The sequence below is a fragment of the Phalacrocorax carbo genome, chromosome 3 (assembly GCF_963921805.1).
Source record: "Phalacrocorax carbo chromosome 3, bPhaCar2.1, whole genome shotgun sequence".
Classification (NCBI taxonomy): Eukaryota; Metazoa; Chordata; class Aves; order Suliformes; family Phalacrocoracidae; genus Phalacrocorax; species Phalacrocorax carbo.
Window position 1 is genome coordinate 74,259,254 of NC_087515.1, and position 21,644 is coordinate 74,280,897.

At 39.9% G+C, this 21,644-nt stretch overlaps 1 protein-coding gene across 1 annotated transcript in view; it reads right to left on the bottom strand.

The window, feature by feature from the left end:
• The window catches only part of SLC35F1 (solute carrier family 35 member F1), a 250,559-nt gene that overhangs the window by 102,798 nt on the left and 126,117 nt on the right, over positions 1-21,644 (bottom strand). Inside the window, exon 2 of the mRNA XM_064447402.1 lies at positions 5,161-5,336. Coding sequence (XP_064303472.1) covers positions 5,161-5,336 — 176 coding nt within the window. The remainder of the gene's footprint in view (positions 1-5,160; positions 5,337-21,644) is intronic.

Consider the following 21,644-nt stretch of genomic DNA (forward strand, 5'->3'; position numbering starts at 1 on the left):
CTGACTCTGGGGCAGAGATCACATCTGATTATATGTCAAATCTAAGACATTACAGTTATCTAGGGAAAACCATATTTCCATTGACATATGCTATAACCTCATCACTTAGCCTAGAAGCAGAATTCAACCAGACATACATAGATTCACAAAACCCTTTCTGAACTAGTAAATTATTGCCAGCCCTCAGCAATGGTGGGCTGAAAAGAACTTGTTGCACTAAAATTAAAGGAACAGCTTGCAATGTGGAGCACTACTTGCACAGAATCTGGCCCTTAAGGCTTTATGGTTCCCTTCTGTTCAAAAGACATCTCTACTGCTCCCTCATTTCTTGCTTTCCAGAATAAGAAAAAAATAGCAGTTTCATATTTTTTCTTTTTTTAATGATGTCTAGTAGATGTGTTGTTTTCATTTGTAGCATATGTGAGGTGGCTTTTAGAAGTAATTTATTTTTGGTGGCAAGCTGCTGATGCTTGCACCCATGTTGACTGTTAGTAATTAACACCTGCTGGTCCACGATGGACAATTTCCCACTTACAGCTTTTTAAGGTGTTAAAACTAATCTCCACCAGCTCTACATCCCATAGCTCCATTTCACTGATAGGAGGCTTTTCTTCCTGATAGCCAAGCTTTTGTTTTCCTCAATTAATAATAACACACAACCCAAAGGAGTATCTGGAAGTGTCCTGACAAGATTTTGTTAAGCAGAATTCTGTCTTGACGAGGGTACCGAGCTGAGACAATGTGTGTTAAAACCTTCTTTTCAACTCAGAGGTGTTATCATGGACAAATACAGGTTTTGGCTGTGAAAACAACAGGCATGACAGGAAGTTACCTCAAGAGAAAGAAGTGAGGACGTCTTCATTACCTATTTAATTTTTGGCATATCAGCCAGATAAAACATAATGACGTTTATTGCCTTATAATGCTGCATTAGCAACATTAATGTTAGAGCATTATTCTCAAAGACGACTCCTAAAGAAATAATATTCAGACCTCAGCACTGGTGCATTAATGAGCATTGGACAGGAAGCTCTAGTGGATATGTATTTGTGGGTAAGTGGTTACTGGCATCTGTGCATGCCTGAGCGTGTGCATTCCTAACTGTGAAGAACAACTGCACTCACCTCTTTGGGGAAATAAGAAGTTCAACTTGAATGTACATATAACAAAAAAAATTTAAAATTATCATTAAAATATCCAGAATAAAAGAGAGAATTTTCTAGATACCAGATTCACGATTTAACTTCAGAGTTCAACTGACAGAAAAGGTGGTTGGTTTTTGTATCAGAAAGATTCTGGTTTGGCCAAAGACTTTCCCTTTTCATGACGACTACCCGAGTAGTATCCATGTTTTAAAGCTCATATAAAGTCTCACAAGAACAGATCTCCTTTAACACTTCTATCACTTTTTATTTCTGGTCATGAGAACAAAATTGCAACAATGATGAAAAGCCTTATTCATATGGACTTTGCTGCTTAAAACTGTTGAGTCCGTTTTTACTGCCTTCAGACTGGTCCCCCATGTAGAGCTACAGGACAAACTTTTCCTTGGTTGGTTGTTTGGTTCCCCCCGCCCCCATGGGAATGAAGATTAAAAGTACTCAGAGGTTCTGGCACCTGCCTGACTTGTGCATCTCCTACACTGTCTGATGACATGTGGATTCATTGCAAGGTGGTAGTCCTAATCTTTGCACTCACTAAAGTGCGGTGATAAAATTATTTTGGAAAAAAACCATTTTGATCCACAATTTTAAAATGCAGTGGAAGCTGCTGGTGCCCATGGACTACCTTTAGCTACTAGAAGCTGGGCATTTGCTGCAGAAGGTTTTAGTCAGAAGAGCTGAGGAATCAGGAGCTTTACTTATCTGCTAATGATGATTTTCAGAAACCAGTGCAAATTCTACCCTTTCATTATCACCGAGGGAGTTTATATGGGGCAAGAAGATGAACAGCGAGGGAAGGCTAAGTCAAAGGGGGTACACAGTAAATCAAAATTTGGAAGAAGCTTCCAAAGAAACAGGAGTTCCTTATGTCTCAGGAAATTACAGTTTTCAGTCCTACAATGAACTAAGGGTTTTTTTGGCCACCTCAGGTGACACCTCCTTAGCCAGTATGTTTCTGCAAAAACCCAAGTGATTACGAAAGCAAGCAAAGAAAAAAACAGAGGGATGCAGTTATTTTTGTCTACCAGCCAACTTATGATAGCTTGATTTTTGAAGGAGAAAGAGGATAATTTAAAGAATCTTAAATCTTGCATACAGAGTAGGAGAACCGCACTTGAAAAAACCAGCCGTCTGATGTTCTCAGCACTCAGAACAGAATAATCCCATATAAAATTAATATCATTATTATGTGATTTCCATCTGTTAACGAAGCCAAATGATTAGAGCTGCTAGAAAAACTGCCTTAGTGGAACAAACACAGATAATGAACTTGAATAAATACACAAGCAAAAAGACAATGTCAGGCTCAATCATTTGGCAATATTAAATGCCGAGTAAATGAGCTGGGTGCATAGTGCTATACCATCCAGCAGGACTGTTATGCTGAGTGCCTGGATCACCGCTTTCACTGCTTCTGTAGCCAATTTTGTTCTGGATTTTTTTGGACCCAACCATCTTTCTTTTTTTGACAGCTCCTTTTCCAGACTATTCCATTGGTACACTTTACGTTGTACTCTGGTTGTTTGTATGGTTTATATTCAACCACAGGCCTGTTCAAACACCTTCCCCAACCCTCCTCACATGTCCAGAAAATATTTTTCACACATCCGTAACACTTTCCCTATTCGCTTCCCAAACCTATCTTGCTGGCACAACAGAGAGCTCTGACAAACTCTTGTTAGTCCACCACTACGTTTTTAAACAGTCAGAATATTATTTATAAAGTACAGTTTTAATACATATTTTTATATGTGTAAAACAGAGTGCTCGATAGCATTTTTGGAATGTCAATATATACCAGGTGTCAAATGTTATTCTAAATAAACCCCTGTAATGCACAGCCGTATGCTGGCCCATATATCCACTCACAAGCTAGCATTTTCAAAAAAGTAAAACCTACTTAAAAGTCATAGGGACTTGGCTTCCACAGTACCTAAATCAGTCCTGAGAAGGACATTTCTGGGACAGAACTTGTGAACATCTAGGCAATCCTATACTCAGAAGAATTATTTTTAAACATGGTTCTCCAGGAAGATGCTACTAATATACGTTTTAAACCTTTTGCAGAGCAAAGCATGTGGTGATGTTTCCCCCTACACAAACTGAAAAGCCAAGACAGTAACACTGCATGAGCAATCTCTCCTTATATAAGAGCTGACACTTCCTCACCAGACTGGCCTTCATCGCTTCTGAAAAATGTCAGTGGAGACCAAGGTTTACAAAACTTAAGTTGTAACACATTTAAGTACTTTGTGCTGGAGCACTGTGGTATATTTTGACTGTTCATTATTTTGCATGGAAATGAAGTCCTTTCTGCTTTGGAACGCTTTATAGTATTGTTTCACAAAACTGTACTATGAGTGAAGAACTTAAGGGTCAGGCTTGTTCCCACATCACTAAAAATGTGACATCAAAGAACAATCCAAAAATATTTGTTCCTGTAAGAAAACACGAACCTCTCAGTATGCTGATAAAGGTACCATGGCCTAATACATTTTGTAGTTCTTTTCCTCCATAGAGCCCTTCCCTCCTTATGTCAGGAGAGCCAAGTCAGGAAAGCAGATGATATTTTTTCTCTTTTAGTTTGCTTGTAATCCATGTGTTCTGTGAACTCGAATAAATAAAATTATTACAAAAATAGAGTGGGTGAGAAATGTGCTTAAAAGCATTCACCTCCCAGACCTCATCCAGACATGAAATCTCAAAGGGCGGGATGGGCAAGAAAGGTACAAAACCCCCTGTATTATACATAGACTGTCAAACAGAGGATCATTTGATGAACAGTACCAAAGCACACTGTCCTTGTTTCGTCAGGGTTAGAGTTAATTTTCTTCCTAGTAGCTGGCACAGTGCTGTGTTTTGGATTTAGTATGAGAATAAAGTTGATAACACACTGATGTTTCAGTTGTTGCTAAGTAGTGCTTACACTAGTCACGGACTTTTCGGCTTCCCATGCTCTGCCAGGTGCACAAGAAGCTGGGAAAAGGGCACAGCCGGGACAGCTGACCCAAACTGGCCAAACGGATATCCCACATCATAAGACGTCATGCTTAGTATATAAACTGAGGGGTGCTGGCCAGGGGGCAGCGATCATGGCTTGGGGACTGGCTGGGCATCCGTCAGCGGCTGGTGAGTGGCTGCATCACTTGTTTTTTATCCTGGGTTTTGTTTTTCTCTCTCTCTGTCATTGTTTTCCTTTTCATCACAATTTTTTTTTTTTTAATTATTAAACTGTTCTGACCTCAACCCACGAGTTTTCTTACTTTTGCCCTTCCAATTCTCTCCCCCATCCCGCTGTGGGGAGGGGGGGAAGTGAGTGAGCGGCTGCGTGGTGCTTAGCTGCCTGTTGGGTTAAACCACAACACATACTATAATGGATTTCTCACTTTGGAGGTCAGATTGGTTACACAGGCCCTGTCGCAAAGCAGTGGCAGGACCGTAGTGCTGCTCTTCCCACCCAGCACCCCAGAGAGACAGCACCTTGAATTCCCCCTCTTTATGTCCTACTCTGCAATGGTTAAAAATTGGCTGTTATTTTTTCCTAACAATAAACTATTGAATTGCCTTGATTAGCAACTAGAACAAGCAAGTTCTTCTTTGCTTAAATCTAAGCTTTCCTTAGCCTATGTAAGACGTAAAGCATACTAATATTTCCAAGAAAGATATGCAGTCAAATCGAAAGCAAACACTGAGCGTGTGGATGTGGCACCTGCGAGGCAGGTGTAAGAGGAGCATTCCCATGAGAACAGTTAGGAAGTGAAAAGTACCGATGTTTCTTTTTGCTTTGTTTTTTGTACCACTGTCCTTGATATCTACTGATTCATTCCTTGCTAATGAAGATTTGTTGGATTTTTTCAGTCCCATACTTATTACTAGGTAATGTAAATATGTAACAAATGTTAATGGGTTATGTGTCTAAATTACATTGCTTGTTGTTGTTCTGCAAAAGCCTTTACCCTCGCTGTTGTCTACAAAACAGTTTCAGAGAGGCACTTACCTTGTCTGACAGCCAGCGTTGTTGTGTAGACCAAGAATAGAAGGATATAATTGAGGAAGCTCTGAAAAACAGGTGTGTTGGCATGGAAATCTTCTGACAAATACTTGCTCGTGAGACCAATGCCACAGATAAGGAGGGAGAGTACCTGGCCAAGTGCCACGGACAGCAAGAGATCCCTAAAAGGAATGAGAAAAACACAGACATAAAACACTCAGGCCCCTTGCCAAGGAGGAAATGCTCATACTCCTCCAGGATTCACGTTCGACAATGCTAAGACATGAGAAGAACCACAGTGCTTCAGTCAATAAGGGATCTGCTGGGTGCAGCCAACATAACATTTCCATTATTTCTGCTCTTATCACGGGCTTAAACATTGCCCAAACATACTAGCTTTTATTCACATATTAAACAATAGCAGATGGTACATCTCTACCATTTAATTTCGCATTTCACATTTCACAAAGGATAAATGGTAGTTTAACAACCAAAATACAGCACTGCTTCCTTCAAGCATCTTCCCTAACTGAAAGACCCAGGAGTATCATTCAGACAGAGTGGGAATCACAGCTCTTCCAGGACTTAGTAGCCAAAGTAGAGAAAAATAAGAGAAAGGATTTTATTGTGTTTCACCATCAACATAAATTTAACGTATAACTTCCCTCCCCTCATCTCTATTTCACCATATAAACTATTCTTTCCATCTACAATGTGAATATATGTATCTTTTCCTTCACCTTTGTCACTGCATACTTCCCCTTCTGTTTCGTGGGAGCAGGAGGCTTCACTTTCTTCCCTTTCTGTCTCCTTCCCGTTCTTAAAAATTTCTGGTTTGGCTTCTGGCTTTAATCTGTTTTTCCAGTCTCCTCTGCATCCCGCTATTGCAATGTTCCCCATTCTTTCTTGCCGCAGGTCTCTGATAGTTGTTCCTTTTGTGCGTGTTCTCTGTCTTCCTATAGTTTTCTCCTCTTTACTCAAGAAATCGCTATATCTGAAAGCCCATCCTTTTACAGTGTATATTGTTTTTACATCCCTTCTTCAGTCTTCTCAGTGATATCCTTTTCTTTTCCAACTACCTTTGTCTCTTTTACTCTTCTCTCAGAACTTTATTATCTAACCACACAGCCCAACTCAGCCCAAACAATCCTCCTTTTGCAATTTTTGTCACATGACCCCCTATACCCACAGCACAGGAATAGGTATATTTTTAAATTACCCTTAAGAGGCTTCCCAGGTTTCCCATGTGTCAGTACTTTCGTGCTGACCAAGCCTGCTCCACAGTTACACGCTGGAAGAGGAGCAAGCACGACGACTGCAAGGGAGAGCAAAAGGACATTGGAAGGGGATGTTTAGCCCAAGCTTGGCCAGCTGCTGCTGTCACTGTCACCAGCCCCCACAAAAGAGGAGCTGTAGGGTCCCTGGGAGAACCCACAAAAGAGAGGGGAAGATGGGAGAGAAGCAATGTCTCATTAGAGCCTGGTACAAGGAAAGGGGCTTAGGCAATCCTAAGGGAGTAAAGGAAGCAGGGCAGCTCTCTGCTCAGCTGTAACAGTATTTCACGTGTGTTCTCCTCTGCCAGACAGTTAAAAAAAAATTGCTTCAAGGCTGCTTTGCATTCCCTGACAGTTTTCCCTGACCTTGGCTGTGCATATTCAGCTGCGATGAGCATCTGTGCTCCTGCAACAACTTTCCTGGTAAACTCAAGTGTCAAATTTGTTTCCCTTTTTCTCATAAACAATCTTCCCACTAATGTGTCTCAGTGTCAGTCATGGCATGATTCAACCAAACAGACACTGGAAAGCACAGGAGGCTGGGTAGTTATATTCAGCTAACATACCTCGCTGACAAAAACCCTGACACACATGGTAAGAGAACAAACTTTATTGTGCTAAACCCCTTGTTTTGACAGGAGACTGCTGGACAAGTAGCAAGTAAGATTCCACAACTGCTGCCTCCACTTTCAAATTACTCACTCTACTGTGAAACATAACCATGGGAAACAAACGTACTCCACGGAGATGACATCTGAGACTACGATGCAAATGCTGTCAAAACTATGGATTCTAACTTCCTGCCGTTACCTGCTATACTGTTGACGTGGAGTAGCTAATTTGAATAGTGACTGCAATTTAAATCCACATATTAATCTTGTAAACTTGTTTACATTTCTTCATTGAGTTGGACAGTGGTTCTTATGTCCTTCTCCTGCAATGAAGTTTCACGCAGGGCTGTCCTCTTGCCTACTGCGGTTTTTGTAGTTTATTTCATTAGTAAATTAAATGTTTGCAAATCTGTATCTCTAAATGTGTTACCTGCTTTACATGGGATGCAGGTGGTTATTAGCAGTTCTCTGTATCTCAGCTAAGCCCATGAGCGAATGTTGTATTACATCCATTGTGGGATGGCATCTATTCTGGAAAAAAGCATCTTGAATCCTACTTAGATTTACAGAAAGCTAAATATATCCTCACTCCTAAAAGGATTTTCCCATCATATATTCCTTGCTCTATATGGCAGTTAGCTCTTGGACACCACTGGCTTAACCAGGCAGTACTGACCTCTGTATTAAAAATCCAACAAACAAAAAATGAAAAACACCAGGTCGTTTTTCAAGGCTGTATATGCTAACTATAGCCCTCTCTGGAGTACATTTTGATTCTGTCATTGCCATTTTACAATTTATAAAACAGACATATTTTTTAGTTGATTCTTTGGCGAGTCATTCAACTACACCTACAAGTGGCAGTTTTCCTAAAGAATTCAAGCAGCTGTCTACAGCTTTGTTTTTAGATATATATATATCTCTCCTGTCCTCAGTTTCTATGATTTACATTTCATAAAGAGACAAACAAGAAGGTAATTCAAGGTAATTCAAATTTTATGGTCTTCTTCCTAAGAAGTCATTTAGAATAGCTTTCAATATCTTTTGTCAATTACAAAATAAGTCAAAAATTCCATTAACTGTTGTATTACTTAAGTCACCGATGAAGACAAAAGGTAATTAGGAGTTTAGTAAAAACAGACACAGACAAGAATGAAGACTATGAACTTGGACACCTCCAAGTCTGTAGATAAAGGTTGGATGTGGATCAGAGTATAATCCCTGTAGCTTGAAATAGCATTTAAGTAAAAATCGTCTTTTGGATAATAACAGAACATAAAAAATGCAGAAAACTACTTTTTGGAAGACCAGTGCAAGTAGCACTGTCAACGCCACCAGCTTTCAAAACGCTGACTGCATAAATGATATTGAACATGTAGTGCTTGTCTCTGATTTTTGCACACATTTGGTATTTTTAATTATGTAAGAAAATTCATTCTGAAATCAAGCTGTTGTGTTCCTCCTCCAGTGTGAATTTAAACATTTCACTGATGATATATGACATAGAAAGATAAATCTCCTCTGTGCAAAGAGTAGAGTTAGATGTTTAAGCAGAACTAATTCAAAAGTCCATGAAGCGTTCAGACTTCAAGCGAAGATGATCCATTTTATACAGTAAGGTTATTCCTAAGACTGTTCATGCCCACATTAACTCTCCTGCCATACCTAAAGATATGTCCACTATAGACAGGAATGACACGTAGCAGCAGCACAGAAGATTTAGTATGCTCCCCTCATCAGTGTAGGCTGCAACTGACACTAATCACTAGCATGGAAAACAAGTGAAATGAATAAGTAAGACAAACCAAAGCACAAGATCGATAAAATGCTGCATTTTGCCTTGGGTGAATCCACGCAGAATCTCTCTCCAAATAGAAAAGTAGAAGCAAATCTTAAATTATTTATTTTAATTAGTGACAATGTCAGCAGCATCAAAATAATACGTTTGGAAAACCCTAATAACCAATGTAAAATGCCTGAATTGTACAGAAAATGCCTGACAGCATTATCTATATGTAATTTTTCCTGCTGACAATGATCTAATAATACAAGAGTCTTAGCTCCTGAGCCTTTAATACCTAGATAAGAATAATAACATACACATTCTTTTTTAAGAAGAAGCAGCAAGCAAACATTGAAAAGAAGCTTTCAATGCCTGTGGAAAACCTACTATTTCCTTTAGACAGAGGAAAAAAAGCAACTAACTCACTGCTGTCATCTTTGGCACTCAGTATCTCCTAAATATCACAATACCATTGAAATATGCAACACATGGCTCCTATCTGCAACACTTTCCCTGTTGGTTTTCATACCCCCGCCACCTGGCACAAAGGACTGGAACAAAGGATGACTTCTTCCCTAAGCCTTTGGTCTATCATGCTGGCTGCAGTAGTACATTCATTCACTGAGGAAGCAACATTCATTCATATCTCGAAGAAAAGTTGTATGGTTTGAGGGCCTTCAAACAGAACACCAAAAAAAGTCTCACTGCAGAAAGCTTTATAAAAGTAAGGTTTTCTGCCTTTCAGGGTCCAAATTCTCTTTAGTTGAGTGTTATTCTATTTCTCTACTTGTATTCTTTTTAAACCAAAATAAAGCAATTCTTCAAAAATCCCATTTTCCCTCACTAAGACCAGCAGCATCTTCTCAAGCCAAGTTAAAACAGGGAAAGATCTTCAGCTTGCCTCTGAACTTTGATGCCATGAATGCACAGAATCACAGAATGGTCAAATCATTTAGTTTGGAAAAGACCTTTAAGATCATCAAGTCCAACCACTAACACTGCCAACTCCACCACTAAACAATGTTCCCAAGTGCCACATCTACACATCTTTTAAATACCCCCAGGGATGGTGACTCCACCACTTCCCTGGGCAGCCTGTTCCAGTGCTTTATAACCCTCTTGGAGAAGAATTTTTTCCTAATATCCCATCTAAACCTTTCCTGGTACAACTTCAGGCCATTTCCTCTCATCCTATTGATAGTCATCCACTAATACAGAGCAAATAGAAGGCATTATTCTCCTGTAAACCACCAATTGAATACTTTTTGCTTGAATTAAAATCCTGCACTGGAACCAATCAAGTTCATTTCACTGTAGCCATGACTGCTAGTTAATCTGTCTAACACTTCCTATTGAGTCAGATGGGTATTTTGAAGTAAGAAGTAGGTCAGAATTACCCCTAAACGTCCAGGTGTCACACTGCCAGGCATCTATCAAGGGTTTTTCATTATATCCTAACAGAAATTAAACAACATTTCTTTATCACCTTTTCAGAAGTGGAGCTAGAAGACAAAGCCTCATCTTTGCATTGAGAGACATTTAATTCTGTTTAAATGTCTGGGCTGGTAGCTGCTGTGCATCATTTTTACTTGCTCCTCCAGGCATACAGAAATTTCTGTCACTTGAGTTTCTCCTTGTTTATCAGCCATGATAACACCATCAACTTCTGAAGGCAGACATTCTCATATCAAAGAACTCCAAAGCTAGTGCTTGGTTCCCAGCACATACCCACTGGCATGACATCAAGTACTCAACAGCTATCCTCAGGTTCTCCTGTAATTATTTTTCATAAGATAAAACATTTAGCTTTGACTATTACTGCATTTCCATGTCCTCCCCAGAACATTAAAACACCATTCACAACACAAAATCGATGCAGTCCAACATTCAGAAGAGGCCACACAATGTCACAGCTCCTATATGCTGGAGAATCAGTGACATGCAAAGGGTGGCCAAGTTTAAACATTCGTGCCTATTTTATTCTGACACTAAATCCTGTTTTAAAGCACTCTTCATGTCAGTTTTCTTTTAACTTAATTGCTTTACCTCCTCTCTTTTGTACTTTATTTGGTCTCTTTCCGCTGATAGGTCCCCACTGCATCAGCTAAAGAGTACCTCAGAGGGTAAAGAACAGATGCTACTGCTACTTTTAATCTCTAGCATGAGGTGTGTTAACCCTTCAGCATGCCACAGGCTCCAGCAGACGAGAGATTCGCAGTCTGTTTCCTGAGCTGAGATTTCACTAGAGGAACACATCTGTAAAGGCTGCTCCATAGCACCGTTAGAGCAGGCCTGCAGGCAGGACCATGCTTTCTCCATGATGGTTATGACTGTTATATAGTGTTATTGCACCAAATGTTCCAAGTGTGTACTTAAAAAAAAGAAAAACCAGATATGCTTCATTTAGAGACTGATTACTGCTATGCTATAGCAAAGTTGATGTCTGTCGCCGCACTGTGATTTTGCCAAGCTTCTTCACTTGAGTGCATTTTATTGTGTTTCTATAAAAGCGCAAGGAAAAATAAAACGAGGTCTTAAAAACTTTACTTTGATTCAAAGTGAGCTGAAGTTATGCCCCTATATGAATCCATTCAAATTTATTTACATGCTTAAAGGTAGATGTGGCATCTTACTGTAAACAGCTATCACACCCACAGAAATGCTGACACACATTACCAGAGGAAAGGCACACATGTCAAAATGTCAAATACCAAACACCCCTGGGATGTAGCTGCTTCCACTGTGGCTGTGTGCCTCAGTTCCCACACCACCCCCCATTTGAATGGCTGCTTAATGAGGCCAGGCACATTACTTGCATATTTTGCTGTTCACGCTTAATAGGCTGCTTGTGAAAGAATAAATTAACAAGGTTTGGTAAAACATTTTTTCAGGACAATGAGCTGACCTCTCATTGAAAGCTAAAGCTGCAGATATTTCTAATAGGTCTAAGTATATGAAGCCTCCTATTAGTCCTGCATCGCTCTGAAATCAATTGCATCTAGAGAACATGATTCTACATTAATTTTGCACAGAAACTCATCTTTTCTTATTTACCTGTTATTCTGACATGAGTGTTACACAGGGGAGAAATTCTACAAGTTGGTACATGCAACCCGTCCCTCCTCTCCACCTCTCTCAATAAGGTAAGCATTGCAGCAAGTATCTTCAATTAATGCATCAAAGCTGCTGCACGCCACTTTAGAGCAATTTACAGAAGTAGTCACAATATTCTATAATAAAATGTTCATAGCACTAAAGAGCAACCAAGTTCCCCCACATATATAGTAATAATAACACCATTGGTACATGTACCACATTTATTCTATTAGTCAACTACTCCCACAGTGTACATTCTCCACAATCATACTAGATGATGTCTCAAGAAAATATAATGGTCTTGAAGGTCTGAACAAAAGATTTTTTAAATATTTCTGGCAAGGAAGAACAAACCAACCTAAAATATTTTCAGAATATAAGCATCAATCCATTGTTGAACAGTGAAATACCAAAGCCCGAATCCCAGCTAAACTCATATACTGCATTAGAATATGAGTAACTCTAATATTAACTTACGAATCAGAAAGTGAAACCCACGCAACACCAAGCCTATCCATCACTTAATTCCTACCGAGTCATTATTTTGAAATCTTCTGATGCGTTTAAACGATGTATAGGCTTTTTACTGGATCTCAGCAGAAAGGATGAATTTTTTACACGGTGAGTTGCTGAGTACCTCAAGCTCCCGCTGATGCTCAAAAGAAATTAAGATTCTCTGCAGTATCTTGAAAGGATTAGCTTTTTATTTTCCAAATGTGCATGCTTTAGTCTCTTTATGAGAGGACAACACTGTGGACTCCACACACCTCAAACTCTCAAACATGCAGGCTGGTCTGAAGAGCTCCAGGCTGCGACGCCCAGGCCAGCAGAGGGGTAAAACACTGCCCATGCGTTCCTAACCTGTTTTCTGCTCTGTATCCCAAATAAACTAAAAAACTTTTTTTTTTTTTTTTTTTACCAAGGCTTTGATCCTTTCCAGGTGGGCCAGAAGTACAAAATCAATTCCTTCTCACTGCAGTTAAAAGTCTTTATGCCTTAAGCTGGGGAGGGGAACTCTGTGCCTTCTTGGTCTCTTGCTACCTCCCCAGCTCACCACCGCCTCCTTATTTGAGCTCCAGTCCAGACCAAACCTTACAGATATTTCCTCAGTGGAGCAAAGCTCCCTATTACCGTGCTCAATACAGCATGGTATCGGCTGTATCTGCATGTTCCCAGTTACCCATGACGTGTCTGTAACAAGTCACTGACTTGGGTAGGCCCCAAAGGAGGGAAGTGGGGTTGTTTTTGACCTTTGGTGGCTCCAGGGAGAAGGCTGTGCAGGCAGGGGAGAGTCACCGTGTGAAGCCGAGGGCTGCAGCTCAGGCAGCGTCCCAGGGATGGCCCTGAGGAGCAGGGAAGGGACAACCAGACCTGGCCACGTGGCTGGTGCTTCCCACGAGCTGAAGGAGCCCTGGCAGTTGCTGCATTGACTGGAAGGACACACTGGGCAAGGAAGGAGCTGCGTGCGTTTCTTATTCTTCTTTTGGCTTTCCTAGTTGCTTTGAAGTTTTTCTATTTAAAGCATTAAGATTCTAATTTTCATTTGAATACAACTGGGCTTGAATTTAAGAGTTGTTTGGGGGAGCTCACTAAAATTCAAGGTCTAGGTACATCTGCCTCAAAGCTGTGGCTGACTCAGGCTCTGCTGCTTTCAAGTGACAGCTTGAGGAACCAGCACAGATTGCTGGCTTTGGATAAAACCAAAGCAGTATCATATTCAGCAAGTCTTGGGAGTCTCTGGAGCAGTTTCTTAAGATGAGATTTACCTAATAAATTTCCCAACTCCTGTATATTGCCAATTACAGCAGTTCTTCAAAATGGGTTTCATTATTATAAGCTTTTACCCCAAGTTCACACACACACAAATGCTCATAAACATGTGTGGTTTACAATTCTTTAGTAACAAAGGAACTGGAATTTTTTAAAGACTATTCTTACAGATATAAAACTTACCCCTGCACTTAATATTTAGCAATACACTGCTGAGACAGTCTGCTGCACTGATTCTAAGTGCAAAGAAGGCAGTAGGATTTTGATTTTTATTTTTAAATAAGAAATACATTTAAAATAGCAAAGGATAGGTGGTGACAAAATTTCCATGCTATTATCTTGATACAGTCTAGTGGTAAATCATTACAGGCAAATTGGAGGTGGGGGGATGTGTTGGTGCAACTTGTTAATAGCTTCATCCCACCAGTGAGCCAACAAAGAACAGAAACCAAGTTTATCCTAAAAACATGCCTAAGTTTTGAAACAGCCAGGGGCCTTCCAATCAGCAATCTCCTAGTGCTTTTTCAGCTATGAATCACAGGACTTGGAGCACCACAGGCTTTTTGTCTTTAAGAATGAAGGTCTCTCCCTGCACAGTTCTTGGCAATTTCCCAGTCTAAGGAGTACTGGATAGACTGAAAATATTCCAATCTTTCTGATGGAATAAAAAATATAATTACAGATGACAATGCAATAAAATAATTTTATTTCAGGTTATTTTGGCCAAATAAAATTACTGAAGCTAGCTGCAGCCCATAAACTTCTATAAATTGTCACTGTCCACCCAAGTATGACTAGACAAATTAAGACTCCTAAATCTAAAGATTTGATCTAGATTGGAATAATAAATGACAATTAACTTTCCACACAAAAGCTTACAAAACTAGTTATAAACACTTATTGAGGAATATAGTACTTTTAAACAAGTAACTCTTCTTCCATAATTTGCCAGAAATTAATTTAAAAAGTGAGATTACAGTCTTAGAATAAGTGACTCAGGTATAGATAAAGAGTGCGCTGTAATTCCTCAGGCTAGAACCTCATATGAAATATGACAGCTACTGAAAATATTACATTTTAGTCTATGAAACCTACACAGTCATTAGGATGCTGATCATTATTTTTATAATTCAAAAACAAAGCACACAAATAGATGTCTTTTTATGAGATAGACATTTGTTCTTACTCTGTTGCACCAGTTTGAGCTTTCAGCTGTTGGAAGAAACTGGGACATTGAAGGACTGACAACTTTCTTGGAGAAAACGAAGTTCTCTGCCAAATTTCATTAGTTCATCTCACTTGCAGTCATTTTTATGCCTGAGGCTCAGGACATTATAAATACAGTGATGAACATCTTTAGATAACTGAGAAACAGTTTTAAAACTGAAAGTTTTAAAGCAGTTTGAAAACAGTTCAGTTAAGATCATCATTAGCTCCCAGTTTTCTCAGAGGAGCTGAGAGCGTACTGTAATAGACCTGGATGATTCCCAGCATCAAGAAAAATAGCTCACTAGTGCCCTAAGTACAACATCACTTGTTATTGCTCTCCTGCTATTACTGTAGAGTGCTAATACAGTTTAAACTGACGGGGGTTTATGGACTAAGTCTTACAGCTATTCAGAGACAGTTGATAAAGAAGGAGGTGAAAAGCATTACAGCTCCTACTATATCCCTGTCACTGATAAGCCAATCTTGATTGAACGATCTGATGGAAAACAAGTTTAAATGACTCAAGATTCCTCAAGTGATAGACGCTACTGCAACTTAATTCAGTGTTGTCAGAAACAAGAAGTATGTGCTTGGAAAATTAGGTATAGAGTTGCTAGAAAATGGTATGTATGATGGTATGATGGATGATTTCAGATTTTTCCTGATGTTCCTGAAAATTGCAAAAGTCGTTCCTGAATTACTGTCCCTGTAAAATGTATAACTCTACCTGTATGCAGTTCCGAGTACTGGCTGTACACCCACAATTAGGCACCTAGAGCAATTATAGTTTATTTGTTTCTCCAATAAAATTACAGGTTAAAAAACTGACAGGTATGAATATTGAAAGTACGAAGTGTATCTGTAAAGATTGTGGCTGGCTTTGGGATAACTAAAACTACTAGTTCAATTATTACAAGATGTAGCATTTTTTCTTTTTAATATCAGCACATCTGCAAAATGCAGTTATTAAATAACATTAATTATTCAATGTTCATTATTGCGACCATTTAATATATAATGTAAAATTTTAGTTTAAAAATCAAATTGATCTGCCTGGCTTTTGTAAAATCTTTTGCTTGGCTGAAACTAACTATATATAACACTTCAGAACACAGCTATCACTTTTTTTTTTTTTTTTTTTCATTTTTTCTGGAACTTATCAATGATGTTTTCAATAACATTGAAACACAGAAAAACTGAAAAATGCCTGCTTCAGTGGTCATGTTTTCTCCCCAAGTATGCATGTGCAAATCCCATAAATTTGAATCCTCTTTACAGTAAGTTCCAACTATTGTCTACATGCTTAAAACCCCTAAATGAAACCTTAATAAAAATGTCCTGAAATTGACCCCTGCATGTTGGGCCCTTAATTGCACCCCTGGTACAGAAAGACAAAGGATACTCACATCAGCATTTCATCAAGGATAGCACTAAGTTGCTGCAACTATCCCACATCTCCAGCTACTTCAAAGCAGAGATGCTCATGTGCCTGTGGCTTATTCTGACTTCAACTATTCAAGGCCCTGACCTTCTTTCACTGTTTCCCATGTGTGTGTCAGTATTGCTGCTGCCTCGTTCTGCAGCCCCTCAAGCAGGAGTAATGCTCAAAGTTGCTTGCTCATGGATATTATGACAAACACAAGGACATTAAAATTTTACAAATTTTTTTTCCCAGCAGTTCTTTAATTCACAGAGGCAGGATTTTTCCCTTTTGGCTGAGTGTCTTTCTCTACCCTCTTCTTCCCTGTGAAGCCTGCATACTTAGTTTCATGGTGGCATAACTTCATTAAGGAGGAACAGATAACACCCCCATGAGATCTACCTCTAATCTGGTGGTTAATACACCACAGGATGTAGAATATATGAGTATGAGTCCTCAGAATGAGACCACTGAAGCCACATAGGCAAAATATTTAAGGGTTCAGCTGTTTCACAGAGCGGGGTACCACCTTCTGGAAGAGAATCTGTGCTCCAGATCCAGAGGAAGTACTGAGGCACACCTGGAAAGTGAATTCTTGGTTTAGGTAGGTAACTACCCCAGGGTTGAAGCAATGAAGGATTTCAGTAGGCTACACACTTCCTGGCCCAGCTGGTTTCCCTTAATAGGGAATTACAGTGCTTAATTCAGGCTTACAAATTCTGTTGCAAGAGCTATCATGTAAAAATTATGGTAACAAAGCTCAACATCACCATCACGACATCCCTCTGCAGATCTGGGCAAAGTCAATACTTCAGGGATGGAACCAATTTAGAGTGCCCTGCTTACAGGACTTGAAAGTTGCCAAGTTTTCTTCTATGTCTGCTACCGGTCATTTCTGAAAATGAGGTCCCTCTAAGGCATTTCAACTTGGGTGACCAGAACTGACCCAGTGATAACCCATAGCTGCTTTCACAGGTGTTTCTCCCTTTCTACTTCAGTGATCCCACAGGTCTGCAGAAAAGGAAGCAATTGGTGAAAGGGGCCACTGCAACACCAGCCTCCTCAAAGGGATGTGGAGTGCAGGTACTTCTCCCTCTCCTTGCTTTTGCTGTTTGCTCACTACACAGCAGTGATGGCCATTACCCAACATGGGAGTACATGGGAGGCCTAAACTTCTGCATCTGTATTTAAACTTCTGTTTCATACAATTCAAAAAGAAAAAAGATATTTTGAGTGGAACTTACAACTAGAGATAATTCACCTCCTGCTAAATGGAAAGTCCATCTATCTGCAACACAAAGTTCTTCATTTTTAGGTATGAGTGCAATGGTTCTGGCTTACTGCTCTACCCTCAGGCTCCAAGATAAATCTCTCCCTTCCTCTCTTCCTTTCAGTTCGGTGAAACAGCATGACTGCCTCTGTCAACACTGTAAATTTACTACAGACCTGACACACAATGATGGAATGGGCTCAGCTGAAAAAACATAAGGGCACTGATCTAATTTCTGCTGTTTTTAACAAGGTTTAAAATTGCAAGGTGTTTGAAATTAAAAAAAAAAAAGGAAGTGATCTGCGAAGGTGTCAGCTGCAGATTTTTACAAGGTCAGGATAGAGAAATTTCTGGCCTACAGGATCCTGCTGTAGTGCCAAATGTATAACCACAGCCACCAATGATCTAAAGGATAAGAATGATGACTCACTTAAAGTAAAATGAAACCTGTGAAGAAAGGGGAGCTATAAGGTCCTCTTGCAGGAGTTAAATCGAGCCTGACATTTTGACAGAGCATTGATCTGCCTCTGCTTCTTGCCTCCCAGGTTGCTTTATTGCAATTTCTTCACAATATTAGCATCTACATTTCAGATATGCAATAAAATAAAAGAAAACTCAATCATGTACATTAGATTATCTTAGTGGGATTTGGGTATAATACGGCACTGAGCTGTGGAGTCACACAAAGGTGATGAACAGGCTGTAATCAGGCCACTGAGGGTCTCCTCAGTGTGCCTGGCCAATACACCATCTCCTTCCCATACACAGGGCGATAGCAGGCCAAAATGCACTCCTGAACCAGGAGAACATGGATCAGCATCAACATCCAGCTGCAGTAAATGAGATCAGCCTCATGAGGCTTTCCCATTTTATGCTGGGAAGCTAATCAGAAGGCCACTACTCTCCTGACAGTGGTGGGTCCGGAGGAGGCATAGCTCCATTCTTCCCCTAATCCTTCAGGTGTGCCAACTTCCCCATTCCCGGCACTGGAAAATGGCACTCCTGTATCCCCTGGGCTGCTCTCCATGTAGTGCTTCACCAGTGACACTTGTATTGGTTCACCCTCATGCACATGGATCAGGAAGCAGCCTGGACAAGCTGAAACTGCCCATTGAAGAAGCTTGTCTCCTGTGAAGACAGCCATGGAGGATGTCATTCCAGCGCAGGCATCTCTCCAAAATGATGCCTTCTCAAAAACAGAATAAAAGTCCACTAGGGTGCAGGCAGGCTTCCTCACAGACCAACTGCTTTTCTTCAGCAGAGGATCTTTTGCCTCCAAGCCATATACAAGCGTGGTCACAACCTTCAGCTGGCAAGTTTATTTTATTTCCCCTCCCAGCATGTTTTAGATCTGTGCTTGGAGCAAAGAGAGCAGCGGGTCAGTCTGACAGTTGAAAAGTGTGAGGAAAAATCAGGGATTAAATCATTTTCTGTGCACACATGACATTTGAGACATTCTGTTCTTAAGTTTTACACAGTTACTGTTACAAAAATACTGAATAAACCCACCATTAGCATTAAACAGAAGAGGAATAATTTCTGTGTTACTCAATAGCATTTGCTCTCCAGAAATCACACCTCCAAAAGGTGTCTAAGGCTGCAGTTTTAACTGAAGGATGAAACCCCAGCCCTAGCTCTCCATTTCCTTGCCTTTTGGATTCAAAGTTAGCCATTAAACAGGATTTCACTGTAACAATATGTATTTAATTTTCCATTTATTTTTTTTTCTAGTAAGAAATAAAAGAAATGAAGAAAAGGCAGAAATTCTCTTGTAAGCTGCATGAGTGAATCAAATGACATACCCATCATATGCAGTATATGCGCTCGGTTAAGGGGTTATTTTCATGCAGGCCATACCACAACATGGTTGTAGGTACCCTACATGTTGCTTCTGAACAACATGCACTGGATAATTTATGTGTGGAAGGGAGTATCTGACAAGGGCCATATGGGGCTGTAAAGCACCTAAATACTTCATAGATGTAAAAAAAAAAAATTACCTTTTCATTCCCATCCTTAGTTTACTTATGGATTAAACTAAAATTTAACTCAATTGTAATTCAATTACTCTGTATAAATCAAATGCTTTTGCTCATAAAGCCCAGTTGGAACACACAGACCCATGTCTATATCTGAGTTAAGCAGAAGCAACTCCTTTGGGAGCTCCCACCACCAGTGACCTGAGGCTGAGTCAGGGCTCACCGTGACTTAGGAGTGTGCTTTCCTAAGGCCACTGCACTCACCCCTCACTTCCCCACATGGAAATTTGGCTGCAGGTCAAAACATCCTGGTGGCCTGCCCAGGCAGCAGCACGGAAATCCAGAACAAGACTGAAAAGTTGTTGAGACTTGTGAAATACAATGATTATGATTTACCCAATGGGATGTCATTCTGCTCTTTCAGATTCTGTTGTATATAAAGATTTATTTTCTTGGGAAGACAGATGGAAAGGACATCATATAAGACTGCAGCTGCAAAAACATCTTTACCCACAAAAACTAAATTTGGCATGACAATGGCCCTTCAAACATTTAGCTTTACATGAAATCAATGAGGAGGTTTTTTGTCATTATGACTATTTTCCCATTGCTCCCTAAGCCTGACGACTAGGCCAAGTGTCGGGACAGACATCAGAGGCCTTCACAGAGGAAATTATCTTAACAAAACAGTGGCAGTCAATGGGAAAGTTTTGGTATCAGTGGCCATCAAACCATGTCACATTGCTGTTATACCTTCCTTACTGCATGCATCTTACCATTCAAAGGTAGGTAGTATACGACCCTTCAAACATGAGAGCAATCTGAGAACTAGTTTTCAGTTTACCCTATTGGGAAGTATCACACTTCACCCGTGTGTACTGTTCAACTATGTGAGGTGCAGAATATCATCACCATCATATTAAGGTGTACATATAAATAATTTCATGCTCAACTAATAAGATTATGTATATGCAGGCATACTTGAGACATATCATGGGACCAGATGAGAGAGATTAATCTTGTAATTAATTGTGTGCTTGAATTTAATTTATATGCTTTTGTTATTTAGTACCTGTGTCAACCACTTAATTTGTCTGCAAATCATTTTCTTATATAATATTAATGAAACATGCTATACTGAAATTCATCAAACTATGGAAATTAGAGATTAGGAAGACTCATTATATCATCAATTTATCCTCTGCTAGTTTAAAACAGTTCAACAGCTGTGGCTTCAGCAACCACTCCTTCCAGAAGAATATTTCAGTTCAAGAAAGAGCACTTGTGGCAGAATGGACAATGTTTTTTCATTGTCAGAGATCAGAATGAAAAATCCGATTTACACTGTGGAACAAACTATTTTGGGAGTCTAAACTTCATTTTTTTCTTCAAACAAGATTTTGAGAAGGAAGAAATAATAACAGCAATATTAATTTCAACACAAACCTTGCACAAAGGTCAATGTTTTTACAGCTCTGTACATATGACACTCTGAGCAAATGAAGATCACATTTACACAATAATAAAACTACAAATTTGTCTGCACGACCTGCTCAAAACAATTCATGTCCAAGCATGGAGATGGGACTGCTTGGGGTGCTGAAAGCTGCTGACTGAGCACAGGGAACGACCAAATCAATGAAGACCATCAAAGTAATCGCTTGTTTAATCTTTGCTAAATTGCTTGCCTAATCTTTGGGTTAGTCTAATGAATGTTTAGGGCACTCCTGGACTACTCAGTTGGGAGGGTGCACTGCTGTATTTCAGAAGGAGTGTCTGGAAATGAGAACGGCTGGAAATTGGATCTGTTGTGAGAAGGGGAAGAAATCGCTAAGATTAGAACAACCTGTCTACAAGGTCCTTGGGGGTCATATTGGGTCTGGCTGGGATAAACTACCTTTATCTTGACCCATGAATTCTTCATCTTACTTTCTCCCCCTGTCCTGCTGAACCAGGGGAGTGAGAGAGCAGCTTGGTGGGCACCTACCAGCCAGCCAAGGTCAACCCCTGAACGGGGTGGAGGAGATCTTGTTGCGGATGGATGTGAAGGAACATTAGCAAGCCTCACACAACCACAG